This window comes from Perna viridis, chromosome 2 (genome assembly GCF_037379345.1).
Source record: "Perna viridis isolate PV_CMFRI_1.1 ecotype Kerala chromosome 2, ASM3737934v1, whole genome shotgun sequence".
In the NCBI taxonomy this organism is placed as follows: Eukaryota; Metazoa; Mollusca; class Bivalvia; order Mytilida; family Mytilidae; genus Perna; species Perna viridis.
The window spans coordinates 69,205,666-69,231,328 of record NC_142446.1 but is presented as its reverse complement, the minus strand read 5'-3'; the positions used below and the strand labels follow the sequence as shown (position 1 = coordinate 69,231,328).

The 25,663-nt window shown below is 32.7% G+C and overlaps 2 protein-coding genes across 10 annotated transcripts in view; one reads left to right on the top strand and one right to left on the bottom strand.

Moving 5' to 3' along the window:
* LOC148626694 (uncharacterized) overlaps positions 1-7,174 on the top strand; it is a 25,027-nt gene extending 17,853 nt beyond the window's left edge. For all 3 annotated transcript variants that reach the window (XM_088570904.1, XM_088570902.1, XM_088570903.1), the window contains exons 13-19: positions 255-367; positions 780-852; positions 1,190-1,287; positions 2,078-2,212; positions 2,880-2,983; positions 4,059-4,178; positions 5,053-7,174. In XM_088570904.1, coding sequence (XP_088427030.1) covers positions 255-367; positions 780-852; positions 1,190-1,287; positions 2,078-2,212; positions 2,880-2,983; positions 4,059-4,178; positions 5,053-5,202 — 793 coding nt within the window. In that variant the 3' untranslated portion in view covers positions 5,203-7,174. The remainder of the gene's footprint in view (positions 1-254; positions 368-779; positions 853-1,189; positions 1,288-2,077; positions 2,213-2,879; positions 2,984-4,058; positions 4,179-5,052) is intronic.
* On the bottom strand, positions 6,916-25,663 carry LOC148626693 (NFX1-type zinc finger-containing protein 1-like). 7 transcript variants are annotated; one of them, XM_088570882.1, is made up of 13 exons: positions 25,542-25,663; positions 24,412-24,614; positions 22,927-23,007; positions 21,143-21,257; positions 19,895-20,639; positions 18,888-19,182; positions 18,529-18,609; positions 17,691-17,783; positions 17,101-17,388; positions 16,575-16,802; positions 15,497-15,548; positions 10,073-15,285; positions 7,301-9,543 (listed from the first exon to the last, which is right to left on the bottom strand). In XM_088570882.1, the coding sequence occupies exons 5-13, from the start codon at positions 20,573-20,575 to the stop codon at positions 9,467-9,469; spliced, it is 7,008 nt and encodes a 2,335-aa protein (XP_088427008.1). In that variant the 5' UTR covers positions 20,576-20,639; positions 21,143-21,257; positions 22,927-23,007; positions 24,412-24,614; positions 25,542-25,663; the 3' UTR covers positions 7,301-9,466. The 7 variants fall into 7 exon arrangements, with proteins under 7 accessions (XP_088427010.1, XP_088427008.1, XP_088427004.1 ...); XM_088570884.1 differs by lacking the exons at positions 22,927-23,007; positions 24,412-24,614; positions 25,542-25,663 and adding exons at positions 6,916-7,025; positions 22,163-22,343 and having other exon boundaries at positions 9,439-9,543; XM_088570878.1 differs by lacking the exons at positions 24,412-24,614; positions 25,542-25,663 and adding an exon at positions 21,833-21,907 and having other exon boundaries at positions 22,927-22,992.

The following is a 25,663-nucleotide window of genomic DNA, read 5'->3' as shown; positions in this document are numbered from 1 at the left end:
GTTTCCCACTTTTTTAAATCTCTAAGAAATGATAGAAATTTTATTGCAAAATCTGTCTCTTTGTAGGGAAAAGTTATAGTTTGAGCACACTTACAATTGATTTTTTTTTTATTCCAAGATAAATTTATATTGCAAATTGAAAGAAATTGACATATATTAGAATTAAAGACGTGATATGTGTTAATATTTTTAGTTAATACAAAAAGTTTAGGACATGCTCTAGTTTGATTACATGCAAATCTTTTTATTTTTAGTGAAAGCCAGTCATCCACTGATACAGCATTATCAAGTGAGGCTACGACCCCTACCCAGAATGCACTATCAGATTTACGCATAAAACAAGAGCCAACTGATGCTGTAGAAAATGGTAAGCAGTGGTTTAGGCTCTGTAGGTTTTAACATGTGTAAGGAACCTACTTAAGTTCTTTATTGTAGTTTCCACTGGTCATTCTCTCTCCACACTCTGGTGATTATAGCTTGTTTTCATGGAAAAAAAACTTCAAAGTTAAAATTTTCCTCAAATCTCTTGAATTTTGCCTGGTAGTTCTCAATTTCTCGTAATCTTAACTGATCATTATTTTTGTGAGGAAGGCTTTTGGATAGTGAAACTACATCTATGTTTGATCTGAATTGTTCATTTAGCTTTTTAACTCTACCTTAGTCAGTTTCTCATATATTTTATACATTGTATATCTTTCAGTTACCCTCAGTGGTCAAAATTAATTGTTATACATTGTATATACATGTAGATTGTTTTATGCATTTTTCCCATATTTCAGGTTTTTCAAATAGTAACTCTTTACCTAATAGTACTGAGACTTCACCTCGAAAGAAACCAAGAAAACAATTATTGTAAGTTCAATCATAATTTCAATTATCTTTTATATAGTATAGTCATTTTGGAAGAGTCAGTATTTGTTTTCAGAATTTGAAATGGAACTAAATCATACAAGTTGTAAAATATGAGTAACTAATGCAATCTGTAATTGTTAAAATAACTGAATAAGCTGACAACTAATCACAATGACTTTTTAATGTATGGCAGACATACTTTCACAAATTGATGTTCTTGTGGAGACTTGTGAGCATGTTATGATGCTGTTTCCTGTGTTATTGTCTATGTCCTTGTCCTTGTTACAATCTATGAAAGTTACAATATAAAATGATTTTTTTTATTTTCTATTTCTAGACATGTTAATCAGGAATTAAAAGATTCTTCATCATCTGAGGATGAAGATTTTGAGGAAGAAAAACTTGATATTAAGGAAGAAATGGAAATTAGAGATGGTAGGAATTGAGCCATATGAAATATAAAACCCTTGTGAACTGTTAAAAAATGTGTATCATTGTACTCCCATGCTTGAATAATTTCTGAAAAACTAAATGGTTTTGAGCTTCAATGAGATATTATTTTCCCCACATTACGCCATCCTTAATAAATGTTGGTTTGCTGTAACTTATAATTTTAGATTGGAGTAGGTAAGTAGGTGATTTTTTTTTCTGGAAAAGTGAAGCCAATGTGCTAAAAATAGAATAAAAAAAGTTGAGTTTTAAGGTTTTTAATGAGTTGGTTGATAAACAGCAAACCAACAATATTTTAAGGTCGGTCTTAGGTTGTTGAGAAAATTCAGGGGTTCAGATTTTCTTCCAAGAGTTAAAGGTCCTTGATTTTTTGGCATCCTAAATGAAAAGTCTTCTGTACGAAAGTGAAAGGTCCAGGACCTTGGTCAATGAAATTTCAAGGTCCTGCATCAGGAATTCAGGGCCCAGACCCCAGAACAGTGCTAATTCAAGCTGCTGAAGTTTAGAAGTATTTCCTAATTGATGCCTTGCTCTTTATTTGCAAGATTCCATTGAAGTTATTACAAAAGTAAAAAGAAATGTGAATGGGTTGTAATTTTAAACATTGGTAAATATAGTTTTTACAAATACAAAAAACAGAATTTTTTTCTTTTTCACAAAAATATGATTGACTCTGAATTGACTCTAGTACTGAATTTAAAAAATGCAGTTAAAGGCACATTATTGAACCATAGTTACTTGACCAAGTAGTAAAAGTTGCTTTCTTCTTTTACAGAATATTATGATGATGAAGGGGTACGGTGGACACTAGAAAAGACTAAACCTAATATTTCATTATTGAACTTTTATAACATCTCATGGAAATCTAGAAATAATCACTTCCAAAGATATACAGATGTTAAGGCAAAAGGTAAGGACAGCATTTGTGTATGTTTTTTTTATATCCTTTCCAGATTTCTAAACAGGATTGCCATGCACCCTGGGAATTGGGGGAAAGCAAGGGTTTAGGTCCAGGTGCTCCCAGATTGGAAAAAGCTGTGAAAAAGCAAAAAAAAAATAATCTGAAAATCCTTGAAAGTGAAATGAGTTACTTCTCTTGTTTCATAGTTGCATTTTCCCTCAAAAGTCGTAGATAAATAGTTTATAATGAGTGAGGATTTCTTAGAATGATTAAAAATAGGTTACTTGATATATGTGAATCCTAAGCTTGAAAATGTTTGATGCAAAATTCCCAAAATGTTTAACAAATGTTGTACTTAAAAATTTAAATTTTAACCATGATGCAAAAATTGCATGGAATAAAACATGTTACGAAACATGTTTTTTATTGCATTAGAGTAATTATAGATAATTTTAATAGCAATATTAAAAGTGCTATTAAGTAAGGATACAAAAAATAAGGCAGAAACAGCAAAATTAAAAAAAAAAACAGAGAAATTCTTAAAAGCAGAACTTGACTAGGTGCACTGGTAGGGTAAGTCTAGATGAATTTTGACATATTGTTTAAACAAATATAGTAACTGTGCTTATTTCTTTCATAGCATGTAATAAAATAGTGATAATGAAATAATTTACAGATGAGCGACGACCTACTGTGAATGAATTGTCTAATCAAAGAGGGGTAATGCAGAAAGCCAGTGGCTGGAAACTTTATCACATGGCTGCTCAGATGGAAGATTTGGTATGAATACTTTTTTGAAGTGCAAATTTATTAACACAAGTCTTAGAGTAATAGTAGCAGAATTGTTTTTGTATATACATGTACTTGTATTATGTCTTACTGAATATGGAAATCAAATAGCTCTTTTAATACATTTAAAAATAATATTGATTATTCTTTCTGAAATATGAATTTATGAATTTAACTTTTTTTGATAGGAAAATATTGCTAGGCCATATCATACCATTCAAAGTTAATTTCATGGTCCTCAGACCAATTCATGAAAACCATTAAGGGCTTTACTTATTTTTTGCCTTAAAAAAAAGGAGGGAGGACTTGAGAACCATGAAGTAATTATAAGTTTGCCTTAAATGAAATAAGTAAGTGTGAAAGAGATGATAGAGAATATCCAAATAATATTTCTTAGCTTCTGTAGTAAATCTCATAATAACGTCTTTTGTAATTTCGTGGACAGATATTTTTATCTGTTGTAGATGGAATTCCTTTTTTCCTTTCATTCAGGATTTTTATTGTTACAACTTTCGTTTTTATATTCAACACTTCTGATACATATTTCTGTTTTTTTTTGTCAACCAAGTAGCATTACAAAATGAATGGATGCTATTTTTGTTTCAAATGTCCACATTTTTCTTTATCATCGAATTGTTCACAGTTCAAAATAAATTGTGGTAATTATGTTTCAGAGAAACATATTGTATTCTTTTACCTGACCGTCTGACTCTTGAAATTGTAATTTCTCATATACTATGGCACCAAATTCCATGACACTTCATAGGTAGTTAGGACATGATATGTAGTTCTGCATATTACCAGGAATTTGTAATCCACTGATTTTTATAGGAGTAATACTACCTTTGAACTTTAAATTCGGAAGACATATGTTTTTGTAGGCAAAAACAATTTTAGTTGTAGTTCATGAAATTGGTTGTCTTGTTTGAAAGCTATTTGAAGAAAAGAAGACAGGTTTTCATTTTTATATATTATGAACCATTCTCATCTGTACAATAAGAATAATTATAGTGGTTGAATCAGACCATATTTGAAATGCTAATGTTTGTTTGTTTTTATTTTTCAGACTGCCTTAGAGAAGACATTACATGAGAAAGTTTTAGCTCTTCAGGAGTCAATTGCCCCACAGCCTGTTAGGCAGCATGCTCCTGAAGATGACTCAGGATTATTACATGAATTAACTCAGGTCAGTGTAATAGCAAATGACTAACATTATCTTTAGTTGGTGGTTGATTACTGTAAACTCAAAATGTTTTTGATATTATTTCATATATATTGCAAAAAAATTAGCTGATATGTAATGGTATTAGGCACATCCAATCAATTTGTAGATTCTCATCCACCAGCAACTAAAAAAATGGGGCAGATGGGATGATATTATTTTTTATTTTTTCCAAGATTTGTAATGTTTTATTCCCACTGATGAATTTGTTGAAGAATGCCTAGAAATGTGAACTTTTGGTTATGTTTTTGCCATACCAAAGCTTTATTTCTTTAATCCCCCTTATAATGCGACTAATAATGAAAACCTTCCTGAGATCTGCCAAAAGTAGCAAGATATCCTATAAACATACACCACATTACTTGTTTTTTTTTACCAGAAGTCTATAGTATTGTGTATAAGTAGAGTCATGATGGATATGGACATGAAAGAAATCCAGAAATTTGAACCACTGTAAAAAATAAAAAATAGAAAAATTTGGGTTGGGCCATTTGAGTAGGGGTGTGCAAGGATGAGAATCTACAAATTAATTTGATGTGGCCTGATGCTTGTTGTTAGTGTCCAGTATTTATATACAACAAATTGTTTTGTTTCTTTGTACATATTATTTTGGTTATTTCATATTCTTTGTTGTGTGTGTCTGTTTTCCTTGTCTCATCTTTATCCCTGGATTACATTCTTCTGATTTCGGCTATAATATTGGTGCCCTTGATTACTCTTGAGGATGAATTATAGGAGTTCTAATAATCCTATTGTCCTATCAATGAAAAAAAAATATTATTAAACTTTCACCAAAAATTTAAATATCTTGCCTTATTTGAATTTGACAATTTTTTAGGCAAACTTACAGAGAAGCAAGCTGATTACAGATCAATTGGATGAAGCCAAATCTTCTATGTTAAAAGTATTGGACCATAAAACAAAAATATTTGAGATTATCAACAAACACATGAGCAAACGACCAATCAAAAAGAAGGAGAGATCATAGCATTTGGAGAATGATTTCATCATCTCTATAATTAGTATTATTCATTTGTACATTATAATGGAAGGTAGATCATTTCACATGCCGTTTGAAATACTTTTACAACGATGATTTGCAAGTTTTCAAAATTGTGGTCGTATCATTACTAGGTAATGAATCAAGCAACAACTTATTTATAAAGTTCGATGTATTCACGTTTGTGTTCATGAAGGAATATTGACCTGTTTTACCTATTTGTAGGTCTAAAACACACATGATGTTTGAATATTCAATTTAGAAATGTTCTGCTATGTATACATGTATTACAATGTAAGCATTAACTCTGTTGAGTATGACGTGATTTTGGAAGTGTTCATCATCATTTACATGATTGTCATGTGATCAAATGGTCATGTGATTTATTTATCTTTTTTTTTAAATCATGAGGCATTTTTTAATATTTTCATATCTCTTCCAGTATCATGATGCCATAGGTTTATTTGTTTGTTAATGTTTTTATAAAGTGCAACTGAAGAAGTGCTATTAAGATGGTTTAAATAGTTATTTGAAGTCAAATTGATGAATAAAAGTCTTCAAATAAGTTTGTAAACTTTTATTTGAACTAAGTTCAAGAAGAAAAGTAGAAGAATGATAAATGTTCAATTTTATAATTGAATGTTCTTGACCATATTTTCCCAACACTTACCACAGTGGTTACATATATGATTGGCTTGATCCTTTTGGTATGTAAAACGAAAGTTCTTTTTAGCTCACCTGGCCAAAGGCCATGTGAGCTATTGCCATCACTTGGCGTCCATTGTCGTCGTCATTAACAATTTTTCAAAACTCTTCTCCTCTGACACCACTTGACCAATTGGAACCAAACTTTGTATGAATGTTCCTTGGGGTATCCTGCATAGAACTGATGTGGGGATTTTTGATCCATTAAAAAACATGGCAGCTATTACTAAAACTAGAACATAGGGGTCAGACAGTAGTTTTTTGCATATATCTCCAAAACCGTTAGGTTTAGCCAAATTCTGACAGTGGTAAAAGTGTTCAGCATGGTGAGATCTATCTGTGGTCAAATTTTCAAAATTAACACCTTTTTTCGACGTTTTTTTTGCTATTTTGAATGTTATTCCTTAAAAAATCTTCTCCTCTGACACTAATTGACCGATGGAACCCAACTTGGTATGAATGTTCCTTGGGGTATCATGCATAGAACTGTTATGGGGATTTTTGATCTGTCAAAAAACATGGCTGCTGTTACTAAAAATAGAACATAGGGTCAGATAATAGTTTGTCACAAGTATCTCCAAAACTGTTAGGTTTAGCAAAAGTATTTCTATAGCTGAAGTGACCCTTATTATAAGGCCTTCAAAAGTCATCAGGAATCTAAGTTGTCAGATGACTCCTTTCAGAATTATTGCCCTTGAAAGATGAAAAGTGACCTTTTTTTTTTTTTTTTTTTTTTTTACAGTTTTCAGCCAATATCTTTAAAACTATAAAAGAAAGAAACTTTCTATCACTGAAATGATCCTTATGACAGTCTTACCAAAGTCTTCTGGAGTCCAAATTGTTGGACAACTTGTTAAATTTATTGCCCTTGAAAGACAAACTTTAACCAGGTTTGCGATTCAGGCTCCTGGGAGCCTCTTGTTTTAGGGGATTTAATATTTTTTTGCCTTGAAGTATTGTTTCATTTGTATTTATTTCAGAAAAATAAAAAAAAATTGTTGTAGATTTCTTTTTGAAGATAAATAATTCAGGAGAAACATTTAGTTGTATAAATAACAAACCAGCTGTTTTCAGATTCCAAGTAGTCATCTGTTTTCCTTTGTGTCCTACATGTAAAATGTAAATGTATTGACATAAATCTACTGTGATGAGTGTTGGGATTAATTAACATTATGATGAAATGATGATTTTACGTATTCTGTTGCCTTTGTTATTATATGAAATTAGATAAATGATATTTTACATACCTTACAAATAGTGTTAGTTTTATTGGAATGACTGTCCTACTGTAATGTGCATTTACTGACAAATTTATTGGACTTTGTGAGTTTATATTGTCCTTTGCCAATGTGGGGGGGGGGACTGAGAATAGAGACTAGAATTTGCAAGCATTATTAATTTTTATTCATAAATATTTTTTTAAAAAAAATAGCTAAATATCAAATCATACAACACAACAACTGTTTGCCTGGATATTCCATTAGTAAACATTGTTATATATAAAACAAGCTACCTGCTGTGTCTCACAAGTTTGATTTTAATATCTTGAGGAGCAGTAGTAGCAGGTCAAAATTTGCTAAAAAAATTTTACTTTAAAAACAACACTCTAGCTTGTATTTAAACAATAAAAATTAAATATGAGGAAAAATCCTCTCATTAAGAAAAGGGTTGTTTCCAATAACTTAAATAAGGAACGGATCTGAAAAAGATGCTGTCTTTCAGGGTGTTATCAATATACTGACTAGAACTGCCCCCCAAAAAAGGAGCTGCAACCCCTGGCTCTAATAACTCATAAGTTTTAAATACATTTTAGAAGTTAAAATGCATAAAATTATAATCTTACAGATATAACATTTTTGAAGATACAACTACTATTATTACATGTATCAATATCACACATTCTATATATTACTTTTGAACACAATTTATGTAGGTGGTCACCATATGCAAGTCTAATTACTGTGAAAGTACTATTTTTTGTGATGTACCTATTTTTGTGGTTTTCGTGGGTAGACCAAACAACGAAATTTGGTTCCCAATGAAAAGGAAATTTTCATTGATGTGTTTTATACTGAAAATCTCAAAACCACTAATTCAAGAATCCAAGAATTTATAATTCTTCCCTAATCCACGAAAATTAAAGTACTTTAACAGTATACACATCAGAATTCACCTCAAATCACTAATAAATTGGGAGTATCACAAGAAACTAATACTTGGGTATATATATTAAAATTGATATGGCCTTATTTTTCACACGTTTAACCAAGAAATTACCATGTCACTTGGTCAAAGTATATTTTCATATGCAGTATACAACATTAGAAATTACTTTCATGAAGAACATAAAAAAAATTCATGAAATGTATATGAACATGTTACGATATAAAGTAGGAAGTGTTTGATTACAAATGAATTTTCCTCTTTATTTATTATGATGCCAGAAATAAATCATTCTTTAAAAAGAAGACCCAACAGTAAAAAAATCATTTAATTGGTGTGTATAAACTGTTTGGGTGCTATGATTTACATTATGAAATAAAAAAAAATACATAAAGAAATCTTATTATATGAACTCTAAAATATTTTGCTGGCTTATTTTCATTATCATTACTGGAACCATTAACTTAAATAATTGAAAATAAATAAATCTTGCCTTTTAACACACATGGAAAACTTTCAGTCAGTATGTTCATTTCTAATGTACGGTAAAAAGAATATATTTTAAAAATATGAACAAAATAAAAACTATGTGCTTTTGGTCATTCATTGACCTTATTTCAATAACAATCCCACTATGGCATAGTATCAAACTCAAGTACATCAAAACACATGTTTTTATCATGTTTTTTATCCTTTAGGTCTAAATGTTTTAACTAAATAACTTTAATTTGATTTGTAAAGAGCTTTTTGGTTGCTTGGTACTATGACATCATTAACGTCAATTGGTCCGCATTCTGTGATTCAAATAATTCTAAACAAAATTACCTTATGATTACAAGTCAATTATTGATATTTGGATGGTCATCCATTAGAAATTAAATTGTAAGGAATGTTTCTAATTTTTGAACAGGTTATACTCAATTACTTGATTTTGGCCAGATCACACTGTGTAAACTTGCCAAAACCAGGTTACTGAGTATAAAGTGAAAACTGGCCAAAACCAAGTTATTGATTATAATTTGTAAACTGGCCACAACCAAGTCATTGAGCATAATGTGTAAACTTGCCAAAACCAAGTCATCGAGTATAACCTGTTTAAAAATTTAAAACATTCTTTAAATATCATTAACTAGCACAAAATCTAATGGCTATTGAACAAAAAAAGCACCACATTCAAAGTACGTCTAAAGATGTTAGATAAATTTAATATAAGATGCCGATAATGCCAATGGACAATGTTGAATGTTCTACCATAGAGCCAATGTATAAAGTCGGTTACCGAGAAATTTGAAGCGATGATATTATCGTTTTATTGAAACTATGATGCTGTAATCAAACTTAACTTGTATTTCTTACATGAGTATGGAAGTTAAACATCAGTTTTTCAACGAAATTCTTTATATTCTTCATAGCATTCTGGGCACATACTTGATTTAGCATCGTATTCTGAGTAGATGTGACCTACAAAAAATTATTCATTTTCATTAATTAGTGCATTTTTTTAAAGTGCTCTGTAGGTGTGCTGAGGTCTTCCTGTTGTATTTCGCCAAACCTAAGTTCGTTCCCTTTATTTCTTAGTTCTTGCAAAGAAGGAAAAACGTGATTTGTTTTTCTATATTGTATATATATTGAAAGAGCCATCTCACATTTTGTTTTCTTGTACATTGTATCAGATTGTGTAAACTTTGAAATAATCAAATAATTCTTGTAAATGATGCTTGTGTTCATGCAGGACTTAAAGCATTCAGGAGCAGACGTAAAAGCTTCATGGCCAATATTTCTCTCCCCTGAACTAAGCTCATATCCGGTCAATGATTTAATCATATTGACCCTTTGTTCTTTAACTTCATCATTTCAATGATGTACGATGTACCGCCTGTGTAAGCCAAATACAAAAAATGTAAGTGATTATAAAGTAACAGCTTTGTGATGATTCGTCAGAGTATTTATTTGGTTTTTATTTGTTATTTGCCGTTTACATACAACTCACCAGCGATGCACAAAAACCAATCTGCAGAGGACAGGTTCCTACTGGGTGAAAGGCGCACACAGTCATCATCTTTCCACGAACCACGACTTCTAACACGAAAGAACTTGGCAAAATCATCCAACGTTTTTATAATGTCTTTTGCTCTTTGTTCAGAGAGTCTTTTCCCATCAGCCAAATACCCCACTGCTTTATGAAGCTTAATATCCAATTCAGAAGGAAACGGGTTCTGCGGAGACTTATCATCAGTCTTGACTCTATAGTTCACTATCTCACAAGACAACCTTAGGCGACAGTTCTCTGTACTTATATCATCTATCTCCTGTTGTGTGAAGTAGCGACGGGATTGGCTTATAAATGTAATCAAAATTCCAATTTCTTCAATCCTTTGTTCGAAGAGTTCTCTGTACTGTGGAAACGTAATTGAACTTGCTCCCATCTCATCTCTTAAAGCTTGGAGAGATTTTATTAACTCTATCTGTACTGATATCGTTCTGAGTGTTTCTTCATCTTTGAACTCAATGGTTAAAGTTTCAAAATTTTGCGTAATTTTTTCGGCATTACCCTTTTCCATGGTGGATAACTCATGTCGAATCGTTTTTTCGAGTGAGTATATCGATGACTTGCTGCCAAGTATACGTTGTTTAATTATTTCAATGTGATGCAAAGTTTCCTTGATAGAACGACCATATCTCCTTGTCCGACGAATAGGCGTTTTACAAGACGGACAGGATTTCAAACCAATTTTGCCATTCTGGGTGTCATCCATCAATCCATTCAAATAATTGACTTCGATAATATGAGGGCAATCCTCCAACTGTACAAAGCGCATCCCTCGGTTTGGTTTGGAATTCGTTAAAATGAGTTCACTTAAAGGCAAACAACTGATGCATACATCTGGACAGGGTTCTCCACATAAACCGCTACAGACATGGCCGCATTCGGTTCTTACTTTTCTGCAGGGTTCATCACACCTGGGCCTGTTACAAGGAGAGCTGCAAATTTCGGTACATGTGTAATGCTGACATTGCCATGTGCAGATTTCAACACACGGAATACAATCTACTGCACAAATGTCTGGACATGTTTTATGTGCGCATTCGTTCTGACACTTTTGATTACATGAACTGCAAATGTTGCATACCTCTGTACACTCGTGTCCACATAAAAGAGTTCTGTTACAGATATTAGAACATCTACGATGAATTCGTCCTAGCCTACATTCGCCACATGTTCCTTGGCATACATGCCCACATTTTAAAGTAATATTACAAGGTTCTGAACACAATCTTTGACTTTCCTTACTATTTTCTTTAAGATGACATGGATGCTTGATCACATGTCCACAAGATCCAACGGATTCAGACAAGCGGTTACATTGCTCGGAATATTTTGAATCTTTTTTATCTAAATAACAGGGCAAAATCTGTCGATGCCCACAATTTGGATGCAGTTTTTCAATTTGTACCTCACATCTTCCACATTTTTCGTTACACTTCTTTTCACATTTGTGTCCCATGGCACAATTCTTTAAGCAAGGGGCATTACACACCAAGTTTTTATGCTGCACATCTTCCAGATGACATGGATTAGGACAAGTGTGCCCACAAGGCAAGAGATACCCACATTTCCGTTTGCAACGAACATCTATCAGCCGATCGAAGTCGGAAAGGTGTTCCACCAAATACGTCGAATCTTTGTGATAAGGACATACCAAATGTAATTTACTTCCCAAAATATGATTTTTCTTCGCATGATCTACGATTTTGCGCCATAAATCGCTTTTATCTGCAAGCATGTTAAAGTTCCCAATGACATAGAGACCTTTCCTCGCTCGAGATAGTGCAACGCATGTCCGATTGTCTTCTTGAAGAAAACCAATATTTCCATCTTCGTTACTGCGAACCAGAGAAAGAAGCACAATATCATTTTCTTCTCCTTGATAATTGTCAACAACAGTTACACGAACTCCATTAAATTCAGACTTCGGCATTTTGTATTTAAGTGCGAACAACTGACCAGAATAAGTGGTTAGTACAGTTATCTGACTCTGTCTATATCCTTGTGTCAAAAAGTACCTGCACAATCGAACTAAATAGTCAGCTTCGTATTGATTTGAACGACTGCGTAGATCTTTCTCATAAGATTCGGGTTCTGAATGGTCAATAAAATATACATTTTCTGATATACCCCTTACAGGGTCTTGGTGTTTGACCATATCATGATCTTCTAAGTTAGGATAAATTATCCGCATAATCTCCGAAATTGTTGGGTTCATTCTGTGTTGAACAACAAGGCAATGTAATTCAACATCGTTATTTGCCATTCTTTCAAAAAGAGAAAGATTAAGATTGTAGTCCTTGCCAAGCTTGTAAACTGTAGGTTTCGGCTTAAGCTGTTTGTGATCTCCTATTAAAATCAGGTGTTCGCAATTCCGACTAAGGGATGAAATGATATGACCCTCTAGGACCTCTGCTGCTTCTTCGACGATGATGATTTTTGGCCCAATTTCTTGTAATACGCTTTGATATCTAGCTGCACAAGTAGTTGTAAGACCAATGATGGTAGAATTTTTCATTATAGCTTTATCCTCCTGCATTAAAATTTCATGATATTTTCTACAGGTCTTGTCAAATTCTATTTCTTTCTCTCGAATTGATTCTTCAAGTTTACTGCACAATAAATCCAACCAATAACGATACAAACGCCATCTTTCATCAGGTAATATATCCCAAACATCTGTTATATTTTCTACTTCATTTATAGTCATTCGATCACTGGAAAGCAATTTTTTTCTTATTTTCTTTTTCCATTTGCCCGCTTTCTGAATCGGTTTTTGCGGGAGGAATGTTTCAACTAATGTTTCTTTCTGGAAATTTTCGATATTAGATAAATCAAGTGCGACTGGAAAACTGCTTAGTGAAATCTCACTATCATTTAACCTTTCTCTGTAATTCTTTTCGTCATCATCGTCTTCAAATATTTCATTTGTGGCATAGAACCGCTCAGCAATATCAGCATCATTTTCATCTAGAACGTTGATGTAGTTACTATTAACGCTTTCATGCGTCGAGATAGATAAAACGCCCTCTAATTCGACACGTTCATGGCCTTGACCCACAGTTCTGTTTTCAGATTCATCAGTACTTTCAAATCCCAATATCTTTCCGAACCCAAGCCATTCTAGCATAACACAGAAGTTTTTACGGTTTCTCTTTTTTTGACTTGTTCCATACATATCAAGCAAGATGGCTTCGTATCCACTTATCAACTTGGAATAAAATGTTCCCATTGCCTCATGTAAAGTATCTTCGTGTAAAATATCCCGCTTAGCTCTTTCAATCCCCAAAGAGATGGTGTTTACTTTTTCCATTATAAGGCATAAGTTATGTTTGATATCCATTTTACTAGAATGGACCTCAAGAGGAACACTTTTTTCTAGCCGCATGGTCATTCTTTTGTTATTTATGCTAAGGGGTTTCATTGCGTCATTAGAGCTTCTGTTTCCAAGACGCAATACATCGCCGCTGTAGCATTTTACTATTTCCTCTAAAAACTGATCAAGGGCATGATTCGTGTAACAAATGACGAGAATGGGTCGTTTTTCTTCTATTTCTGTCGTTATATTCCTATTCCAGACGTGTCTATTGTGAAGAAGTGTTTTTATTATTTTCACTCCTAAATATGTTTTTCCAGTCCCTGGTGGGCCTTGTATCAAGGCGAACTCTTTTGTCAACGCATTTCGTAACGCCTTGAGCTGGGACTCGTCCAAATGAAGCAATTCTGCCGATGGCCAAGCTTCGGTCTTCGTGATTTCAACACTCCTAGCTTCAGTGGACACTTTGCTGAATTTATATTGTTCATATTCATCTAAAGAGGGATCACTAAGGCGGACATCTTCGTCTACAAGCGGACGAAGGTCGTATTTGACACCAGTGTTTCTTTTGATATACAATGGTTCATTGACGATCTGTGTACCATGTACAATGTGCCTTTCGAACGGCAAATCCCCAGATTTGATCTTTTGCATACCAAGCATGACATGTTTATATGCTTCAAAATATGCGGTCGTTTCCGCCATAACAAAAATAGTGTCTGGAGAAATACTAGAGACTTCATCGTATTCCTTTTCAAACTTTACATCTACTAGTCCTTTTCGAATATTTTTCAGATCTCGCTCCGTAACAGTTGCAAACCAAACTGTTTGAAAGTTGTCATGTGACAAACATACAAGTGACCCATATATTAAGCGTTTGCTCGATTCCCATCTTATTTTGTTCATTTCCTTGCAGTTAAAACTCAACCGCCTGCATAAACCATGGTAGTTGCAAATTGGACTAATTACTTGCACATCATAGTACATGGTGAAATTGTAACTTCTTTTCAAAGGTGTAGCCGAGTTGGTAGCTTCTATGTAATCTCTGATGCTCTCTCTAAGCGGAGCTACGAAGTCCTCTCGTAAAAGTTTGTACTGAACATCTAGGTAATGGTCTAGATCTGTATAACCACCCGAAACTTTGTTTGGCAATATCTGCGGAGATATGGCTGCTTGAATTTCTTCAGTTGTTGGAAAGGTCGGAAACTCACGAAAATTCACAACCCCGGTCTCATTTTTTCCCGTGCTTTTTCGATTACTCTCTTGATTTATTTGCTGTTTCCCTTGCTGAAGCTGTAGAAATAGTTCCCAGATTTCATCGTTTATCAAATCTGTCTCTGATCTCATTACATTTATGGGTGTATCTATGAAACTATAGATACCCATGACAACTATTCTAGACTTAGGAACCAGTGAACGCAACTTCAAAAGAACTTTGAGCAAATCTCGAACTGAGTTTTTGTACTCATCTTTCAGTGATTGTTTAACGTTTTTGGTAGCCATGTCTTCAATAAACTGCACGGCGTGTTCATTCAAGAATGCCGATTTCTCCAAAACAGAGAATACCTCCTTTGTTTGCTCTGTAAGTGATTCACATTCGCAACATTTAGATAAACACCTAAGTAAAAGGGTGACCGTTTCTTTGTTCGTTCTCATATCTTTTTCATTTAGAGCTTTACTGAAAGCTTCTTTGTATCTATCAAATGTCATAACCAAATCATTTGGTGCCTTGTCCTTCAAGGATATCAACCTTTTGAATCCAAATCTAAATTTCCACGGAACTTCGTCTTTACTTGCAAATAAATGTTTTTCTTTTGATTCCTTTTGCTTCGCTGTCAGGCTGAAAATCAAAAAGTTAAAAAATCAAAGTTATATAAACAGACAAACATATCTTAAAAACAGTAAAGAATTTGAAAAGAAATGAAGCAGACTCAGGTTTATTTTTTTTTCTCCTTGACAATATAATGCCACTAGTAACGCATCTCAGAAGTAGATATTAAGATCTGTATTTTTATGTATTTGGTGCATAGATATACTCAATAGACACTCACGCAGACTGGGCACCATGCAGGTTTATTTCTTTTGCTTCTGTCTTTGTGGGTTCTGAAATGAAACCGCGTATGAATGATGGTTTTAAACGTATAGTAGCATTACCACACATACAACGCTATTTGTTTAATAATTAGTCTCTTAAAATCAGAGTTAAATTTTAAATTTAAAGCTAATCAAAAAGATTGTACCGAAATGTGACGACTATAGCAAAACCATAAACATGAAAGAGAACAAATGCACATATCTGTCATTATAGTCAGAACTTATTTTTGTTTTCATAAACAGCTGTTGATGGAATTTGTTTTTCATCTCACGAAATAAATTGCGTTACTAGTTTTGAACTAAAATCTTCATAACATCATATACTCTATCATAGACCTGAAAGTATAGGTCTCTGACTCTATCGACCACAATGATCTTAATAATTGTTTTTCACTAAACATTCATCAGCGTCGAAAAAAATGAAGCAAAAACGTCTATGTTCCGGAACGTTCTTGTTACATACATAGGATGTCTTATGAAGTGGACATAATAACTATCTACAGATCTAATCATAAGCCATTTTAGGATACGACATTATAATTTCTGCTCAACTTTTCACCTATTTATTTCACTTTTTGTTCTTGTGGTAGTTGTGGAACTGATATTAAATCTATGGTGAAAACACACTCAAATTCCTCCTTACATGTAGGTCCATTAGATAAATGATTGAAAAATTAAGACATACCCAAATACATGTATGCAATTGTTAACATATAAACCTATAAAAATAAAAATATCCTCCTTTTCGTAAAGGTCAGGAAGCCAGAAAAAAATACTACAAATAACCTAAAGGCATGTTGTGCACGAACCTGGAAGTAACAGAGTTATTATTGTGTTAAGCAACTGTTACATTCTCTTTCTGGATTAGGTGTATTTATATAAACATGTATACTGCACGCATTTTCTGCTTTTTAATAAGCGCCAAATAAATAGCTTGTAGTCTGCACTTTCAAATATTTGAGATGAACGGTATGTCATTTGGTTAAATACTCGTAAAAAAGGTAGCCAAATAAAGTAAACGTTCAGTTGATTTACCTGTAATCGAAACAGTGCTTTTCGATCCTGTTATTTTTTTACTCGAATGCGGAATATCCTTCACATCCATACCGATTTTAACAAGTTCGTACTGCTCAGTATCGATTCTACATTTTTGAAACATTCTTGTTAGGAACGACTCGCTAGTAGCCAGTAGCAAATCCCTGTCTTTAAAAATTCTTGTTGGAACTGTAGTATGTATAACAAGGGTTTTGGTCGTCTTTTGAACTGTGAAGAAAACAGTTTCGTGCAATATATGATGTAAACAAGTTTCCATACACATTTTGATTTTTTTTTCTGTGTTATAATTATAATAAGAACCTAAGGTAAAAGGTTAAACATTATTTTCTTTGCAAGAAAATGCAATATTGGTATAAACAACTTAACTGAACTACTAATTTTGGCCCTTTGTACTTGTATTTTGAAACCGTGATTCTTTGAGCGATAACAATTAAATAAACCAAAAGAATTTAATGTTTTGGGGAATTTTAACATTTTTTATGACAACATACTAAGATAAAATTACCAATAGGGTATTCAACGCTCAAGAACGCTTTAATGGTATTTGGTTTCTCAACATCCAAGTCGCAGACTTCAACAATTTTTACGAAGAGGGAGTGGACTGCTGTATGAAACTGGTTCCTGTCTTTCATTATGTTGCATGGGACTGTAGTGGACAAAATCAAGGAGCCGGTTCTTACAAATCTTATTTTTATTGTTTCATTCAAAAGAGCTGCGAGTTGGTTCATTGTCTCAGCTATTTTTTCAACGTCCCAAGTGCCAGGGGTAACCACCTTCCACTCTACCTTGCACACTGATCGAAAAAATATTGCTCTGTATTTACAGTATAAAAGAATACAAGTGTTATATACAGATCGAAACACTTCTGTTACAAATAGTTTTAGTTGTATTGTTTAGGATGGATTGTGGATAAATAGAAATGTCTAATTTAACGCAGAGATAAATCTGAGGCAGGTTTAACCTGTAATATATTGATTTATTATAATGATTTATAATGAAAAAAAAAACCAACTAAAAACGTTTTGTCAAAGCATTTTTTTTAGTAGAGTCTGTATCGAAAACTAAATTAACATCCATAGATATAAAATATAGTACCATCTTCACGCGTCTCTATTTGGTTATTGCTCTTCGACAAACTTCCCGAAGGTCCTTCTAATGCCCCAGCAAAGTCTAGTTTTTCATTATCACCTGCAAATTTCGTGTAGATACCTAAATTATTCAAGGTCTTGAAAAAGTGGAAAGTGAACATAAATGTTTCACTTAAGAAACGCTGCATGTCTTTTGGTACTTTAATGTTAGAACTAGGGTGATTTTCAAGGTTATGTACAACTCAAATTATAGAATGAGATTTGTTCTGGAAAACTTGATATACTAGTTCCTGGATCAGAAAGTATCATGATAATTGTTTTGTATCGCACATGTATGCTTTCGATCGTGATATGTTTAACTGCGCTCTGATGTTTTTGTATGGTAATTGCTTGGCTCTTTTCGATGTAGTTTTACAAAAATTTATATCAATCAATCAATTACTTAAATCATCCTATTTGAGAAAATACACATAGCAAGAATCATTAAAGTCGACAATCATTAATGAATATGCTCAAAGGAGACAGGGAGGGGTAATGTAATTTACAAATTCTTTACAAAGACCTTTTCGGCATGTCTGTTGGGATCCATAACTAAGTTTCATGAGTCTAAATACGTGTCTTTCGCGATGGTAACCCTAATCAGAATAACAATATTACATGCACGTTTAGTTTGAGAGTTTATTTAATAGAACATTGTGAAAGACGTCAATAATTAAGGAACTGACTCTGTAACGACAAACTATTTTGTATTTTTTTATGTAGATGATGTATTGCATACGAACGGAATTTGGCTTTCAATTCTATAGTTTTGCAATGTCTTATAATCATTTTAGTCTACAACTTACCATTATCATCTTGTAAAGCACTTTGCATCTTACAGCATGCTACCATTACTACTATGTTGTCTATTACCAGCAGAAATCTCTCTGTATAAATAGAAATTAAAAAAAAAAAACATTTTGTAACAGCAAGTACTATAATTAACTTCAAGGGAAAGATTTGGTTATCCTTCACTTGATGAACTTCCTTTAAAAAATTTGGTAGTAAACTGGACAACTACCAAGAACGTTCTATCAAACTAGGATTAAATTCCCTAAGAATACCAAATTATTATGTCTTATGTGGGTCCTGAATTATTTATAAAGAATTCTTCTTTCTATCAAGGCTACACCGGTTTTAATCACCGTAAGAGTGAACAACACACCTTTTCCTTCATGAATTGCCGTTGTAACCTCCTCTTTCATGCTTTCCAAACTAAGTTTCTGGAACTCTTTGACTTCACTTTGCTCTTCTTTTGTTAAATGCTTCAGTATTTTGTTGATTCCGCAGGACATGTCGGCCATTTGACTTTTCAGATCTGATATTTGTTGTTGTTGATTACCGAGTATCTTTTCTGTTGCCTCAGATACAGACTCTTGAATGCTACATTTGTACTCGACTTGTTTTTGAAGTATTTCGTCTGTTTGTTTCTCTGCGTGTTCTTTCAAACTGTTTATTACCTATGAAGAAATTCCTCACGATTTAAGTACAGAAACATGCAGAAAAAGAGAAAAAAAGTAGAACGAAAATTTTCAACCTTTTATACAAACTAAAGATTACAGACAGTCACATTCATGACAAACATACCAATAAGAATTATGTCTACGGTTTGTAAAATTATCAAATTAGTAAAATGAGTAAGTGGAATTCAACTGAAAATACCTTCCCCCACTTTTCAGATCACTCTATAGGTACATTGACTGGGGGCAATTTATGCTGTCCATTTGTGTTGAAATATACCTCAAAAATAAACCGTAATGGAAGCGGGAGGTTTAATGCTATAAAACCTGGTTGAACCCACCTTTCATTTCGAAATGCCCGTACCAAGTCAGGACCATTGCGTTGGTTTCCAACTTTCCGCTTTTTTTACTTTAATATTGTCATTTTTTATACAGACTTTCATTTTGACAATTCATTCTTGCTACTGCCTACATTTTATCAGTTCGGTATTTTTTAGCCCTTCATTCACATACAAAGTAAGTCGCAACTAATGATCAAATTAGCGATACAATCTATTGATAAGAAAGAAAGTACAAACAAATTAAAAAGCAGGACTGAATTAATCCTTCTCCAAAATGCCATTGGAACGAAAATTGATGAAATATCTTGCTACTGTGTAAAACCAGTCAGTTTTTGTTTATTATTGATACCACTATTCATAGTTATACTTACTTTGCCAGTGTGCTCTTCGATTTCATTGACAACGGCTTTCACTTCATCTGCCGAAAACTGCTTTGTTTTCAGCAGATCTATGTTCTTTTTTATTGCAGATTCGTATGATGAAATCGGGAATTTTGATGCTAATCCTAATATTGAGCTTTCTAGCCTTGTCCACCATCTATCTAGTTTGCCTTCATCAAAATGCGTTGTGCTGGTTACATGAGACAATTTATTTCTTTTTTCTTTAATTGTTTTGAGCCACATTTTTTCATCTTCTTCCAGTTGTGCAAAGTTTTTAAGCAAAATGTGAATTAAAGTAATATCCATGTTTTCAAGTTTTACCCTTGGCTTTACTGAAACCTTACACAAGCATTCAGTCTTTGATTTACTGGCGTTATTCCATTTTATATGCTCCTTTACCTCTGTTCCGTTTAAATCAAAAACACTTTCTATTTGTGCATAACCGAGAACTTGGGATTTTTTCTTTATGATGTCTCCCCCACATTTACAACAAGGCGTGTAATTTTTCCACAGGTGGTAAATATCATGCATATTATGTTCAAAGAATTCTGATAATTTTCCATGATGCTTGCTCAGCACTTTTATCTCTGTAAATCCTCTTATAACATTCAGAGATGTATCATATGACAATAGAATAAGTCTTAAAAACTTCAGTTCTTCTACGGTACTCATGCTTGTTAATCGGACAGATAGATCTCACGCCTTCAACGGTTTTAACAATTCCCCAATAAGCATTCTGCAAGAGAAATAAAGAAATGTACTCCATGTAATTAATGCAAGAAGCAGGTTTTGCTCACCCTTCCGGAGTTCATCCCGTTTTCAGTGGCACTCGTGTCGTTCGTTTTCCTATGTTTGATGTAAGTTTTGTTCCTCGTGCGTTATGGTTTTTGTTTTTTTTTTGTATAATTTGTTGTCTTGTTCAAGGATTTCTCCTCATTTTCACACATCCGGTATTACTTGTTCTTTCTCAGATTAAAATATGTAGACCAAAAAAAAAATACTTGCAAACTCTATATCTGAATGTCTCGTTTGCTGTTTAGTTTTATTCAGAGCCCAATTCTAATATATTGTCTAAACTTATTTGTTATTTTATACTCATGCTCTCAAGTACAGAATAGGGTGTAGTGGTAGTTCTTGCTCTTTTTTGTTCGATCGTGTACCAGGTGCATTAATGGTATGATGTTTGCTTTCTTAAACTAAGCTTTGAGTGGCGTGTCTTAACCCAAATTGATGCCATACTTGTCATCGAGTCTTCTTGCATATTTATCAGGTAGTAACTATTCGGTTAGCTGGCTGGCTCCCTACCAATTACCTCACTCCACCATTTTATAGATCAAAAAGTGATTTAGTTGTCCTAAAATGTTTATGTTTTATTTAATATCCTTCCATTGTTTTTACTTCATTGCTGTCTTTAAGGTTTGTTCTTAATTTATTGTATTCATCTTTGTCATTGCATGTCTGTATTATTCATATTAAACAACAAGTATAAATGAAGCAACCATGCTGCAGTTTTGTATTGTCTCCAATACAAAATTTTACTAGACAAAACATTGCTAAAAATGAAACAACATACAAATATGTTCAACTTAAATGATATGAAAATGAATGTTTTTTTTTAATTTGTTGTTGGTGACTAGTTTGTATTCTATCAATGTGTTTGGTATAAGATATCTTTTATAAGTACTGTAAGTTTTTTTTTTCTTATTTTCATTCACACCCATACCTCTATTTCAAAGTCACTGAATGTCTCTCAAACAAAAAGTTAAGGCTAGTTGTTTCTGAGAGTCACCATATACACAATATGGTAAATAGGTTGAAATAAACGTAGTTGGTACTTATTTTGGCTAAATTGTACATATTGTATTTACTGTTGGTAGTTTGCTATCAGTTCCAACTCTTAACAAAAGGAAAAAGAGAAAGTATTTTTACCTACAATTTCATATCCATTCAAAATCTATTGAAAAGGAAATAAATGAACTGCATCCTGTTTTGACTTGATTCGGTCTGAAGTGAAAGTAAAATTAAAAACTGGATTTTAAATAATTCTCACTTAATATACATGACCTTTTATAAAAAAAAATACAAGAAGAATTATTGATATTTTTTTCAAGCAAAAGGACTGCACATTTACACGTATTTCTCAAAAATGTTATTTTTACTTAGGTCATTTATGAAAAATCTTAAGTCAAGTATATGGCTGCCATTTTGAAACCTATTTTCAGTAAATTAGTTTTAAGACGGAGATTCAAATGTTCTTACCGTGTTTAGATGTGCTGTTTCGTTTTTAGTATGACATAATTTGTCAATTTTCAAATCGTTCGGCCATGGTTGTGTATTTAGTGTTCTAATTCAAATGTACAAGATAAGATTGCAATTATAATATTACGCAACGAAAAAGAAAAACGGCGCAAGAATATGAATCAAGTACTTGAGATAAATCAAAGTGCTGATGCACTGAGTCAAGGAAGACCTCATAAATATTCATGTAACCAAATTGTAAGCTAAAAAAATCATAAAAAACTTAGTCATTTTAAAGAGAACCATCTGTTTTAATGAAATGCATATCAATACTGCTTGTTTATTAATGCATTTATGGATCTTCTTTTCTTTTATTGTTTTTGGTATTTCTGGCTGTGTACGTTTATGTCCTCAATTTCTTGACACTTTACACCTAAACCAGGATTTCTTCCAAAATATGATCTCCACTTATGAATTTTCAAAGTAAGAAAAAATCCACACGTTGAAATTTCGGGTTGGAGATGCATGAAGTAGAAATGAATCCTGTGGACTAGGGAAGCTAGGTTGACCACGGACCTAATCTAAAGGGAGAAATGAGCAATAAAAAACTTTTCCTTGCTTGTGCTTTGTTTGAAAGTGATTTGTAATAGATTAAAAGAACAAATATGTCAATATTGTTAGTTTTCAAACGGAATTTATTAAAGCTTGTCCTTACCATTGTTGTCTAGATTAGGCCCTGAGTTGAAAATGTCAAAACTATACACTTTTTTACAATAAATAATTACCTTTCTCGAGGAATTTTCCAATTCAAACAAGGATACAAACTCTTTTTATCGAAACTACTATGTAGTTTAAAAATCTTTAAACTGAAAAAAAAACTTTGGTTGTACCTCATATATTTTAGCCATTTAAGATTCCAATCAAGATGGAAGGTCAAGGACAAAGAGATGTAGTGAATACAGGAAATACTTTGTCTTTCTTTATAACAAATACACTTTGAATATAAATCAATCTTTTCTACTTTCCAAAACAAAAAGGTTACTAGTGAACCCATACCCCATGAGTACCACTTTTTATGATGAATCATTATTGCGCTTAAGCAGAGTGTTTTATATCTGTCTGCCTTCAATAATGTATGTGTATTTCTTTCATTTTTTTCTGCATGATTGTTTCACCGATATGTAATATTATAGGGTTATTAAATGGTTATTTTCATATTAATCCTGTATTATGTCCAAGTACAGTCGTATTGGGTTGAGATCACTTGTATTGGCCCGAGGCAAAGCAATATAGTAGGCAAAATAGAGGTTGGGTGGTTATCATTGTCCCAGGTTTTTACTGGTTTTTAAGCCACCTAGTCAGTACTGGTTGATTGAAATTTTGCAAACTGTATTTCTGTAGCATTATAATTTCTGTCCTACATTATAAAAAGTTAATACAATAAATAAATATTTGAATTTTAGTGTCCTGAAATGTTAGTCTTAAACTATCTCTATCAACTGTCTTAATTAAGAAAAAATAAATACTTCTTTCTCTAAAATTCAAATTTATCTTAAATAAAACATAACAAACTTTACAAAAATGTAGTACAGTGTACTTCATGAGCACATCTTTGTTTCAATAACTGTTAATAACAAGTAACATAAATAAGAGTAGAATAGGTTACTTTTCACCTGACTGACAGGTGGTCATTGTTAAAACAACATCCCCTCATAACCAGGAAGATCATTTAAGTAGTTTGAAGTGGTGAGTTCAAAACAATAAATTAAAGCCATTTCATGTACTAGACAAAACTTCTAAATACAGAAACTGGAAAGTTTACTAATATTGCTTTAGGGCTTCTCCCATGTATGGTTTCTAGTTACCTGATGATTTATAATGATGTCTGGACCCCCCATTTCGAAATATCTGGATCCATCCCTGCATGTTGATTTATTTATGAGCAATTAATGTCACACTGTAAAGTAAATAACAAATTTGATACATGTATTATTATATTACAAATATCACAATGTCATGTATGAAATCTTTACTTAATACTGTACTGCATATGCCAGTAACCATAGAGTACATGCACATGTATTTTTTTGAATTTTTTAGTAAAAATTTCCTTATCCCAGACTAACAAATGTAACTGCAAATTTTGCTACATATATGACAACTGTTCTACACTAGCAATGTTTACAGTAGACCTATCACCAGTTCTGAAAATTTTAAATCATTGTGTACATTGGAAGTATATGAACAAACTTATGTATACCTTCACTTACCTAATATATTGTACATGTATGAATGTCCCTAAAAATCAGCTCTTAGGTAATGTCTACTTTGGGTGCCTTGATATCCATCATATTTCTGATCCACTTTCATGGACATAAAATTTCTAATCGAATTGACTGTGTCATTCATGTGTCATGAAAATCCTGTATCTAACTTTAAGATCTGCATTCTAAATGTATATCTTGACAATGCACTAAAAAGAACCATATTGATAATCAATTATGACTTACATGTATATGGATATAATACACATGTACATTCCATACTGAATATTACATGCCAAAATCTGTATCACATGCAGTATCAACACAAGACTCCTATGTCAACCCACGTAGGGCTATTGATCGCGGGGTGATATAGGTCGAGGATTGATACCCCATCAGATACAGATTTTAGCATGTCATGTTCATCAAAACATACATTTTAATTATACTTCAAGTGTGTTTTGTGTAGGGAGTGATATAAGGTATGCAATATAGGTTTAGGGGTGTGATACATGGTATGCTATATAGGTCTAGGGGTGTGGTATATGATATGCCATATATATGTAGATCTAGGGGAGTGATATGCAGTATATGATGTGTACATTTTGTATGACTAAGGGTGCGATATAGTCCAGCCGTGTGATATAGGGTATGCGATATACATGTAGGTCTAAGGGTGTGATATACAGTATGCCATATAGGTTTAGGGGTGTGATATACCTTTGTACAGTATGCAATATAGGTCTAGGGTGTAATATAGGGTATTTAAATCACAGGTCAGCCACAATGATAATGATTGAAAATTTGAGAATGGGGCAATAAAAATGTAATTAAATCGTTTTTAACATATTTAGGAAAATTTTCATCAGCAATGTCATAAGCGGGGATTCTTTATGCTCTAAACGTTTGTTTGGCTACACATAAATACCTAATATTTACCAGATATTCCTCTTTTTGATATATCAAGATCAACTACTAAATGTGATAAACATGCCACATGGCTTCATTTCATCACAATCTAATTCAGATTAGATTTTAATTGCTCCCCTTTTTCCTTTGTCGCATGACTTCATGTGACATAGAAAAAAGGGGAGCAATTAAGATCTAATTTTAATTACATTGCCTTTCATTCTTACCTTTGAAACAGACATCGAAAATCATATTAATTCCATGATTCCAATGTTTATTTTCTGGTTTAAATACGTCATATTGTTTGCTATATGTACATTTGTAAGTAGTATATGCGTACGTTTGGGTT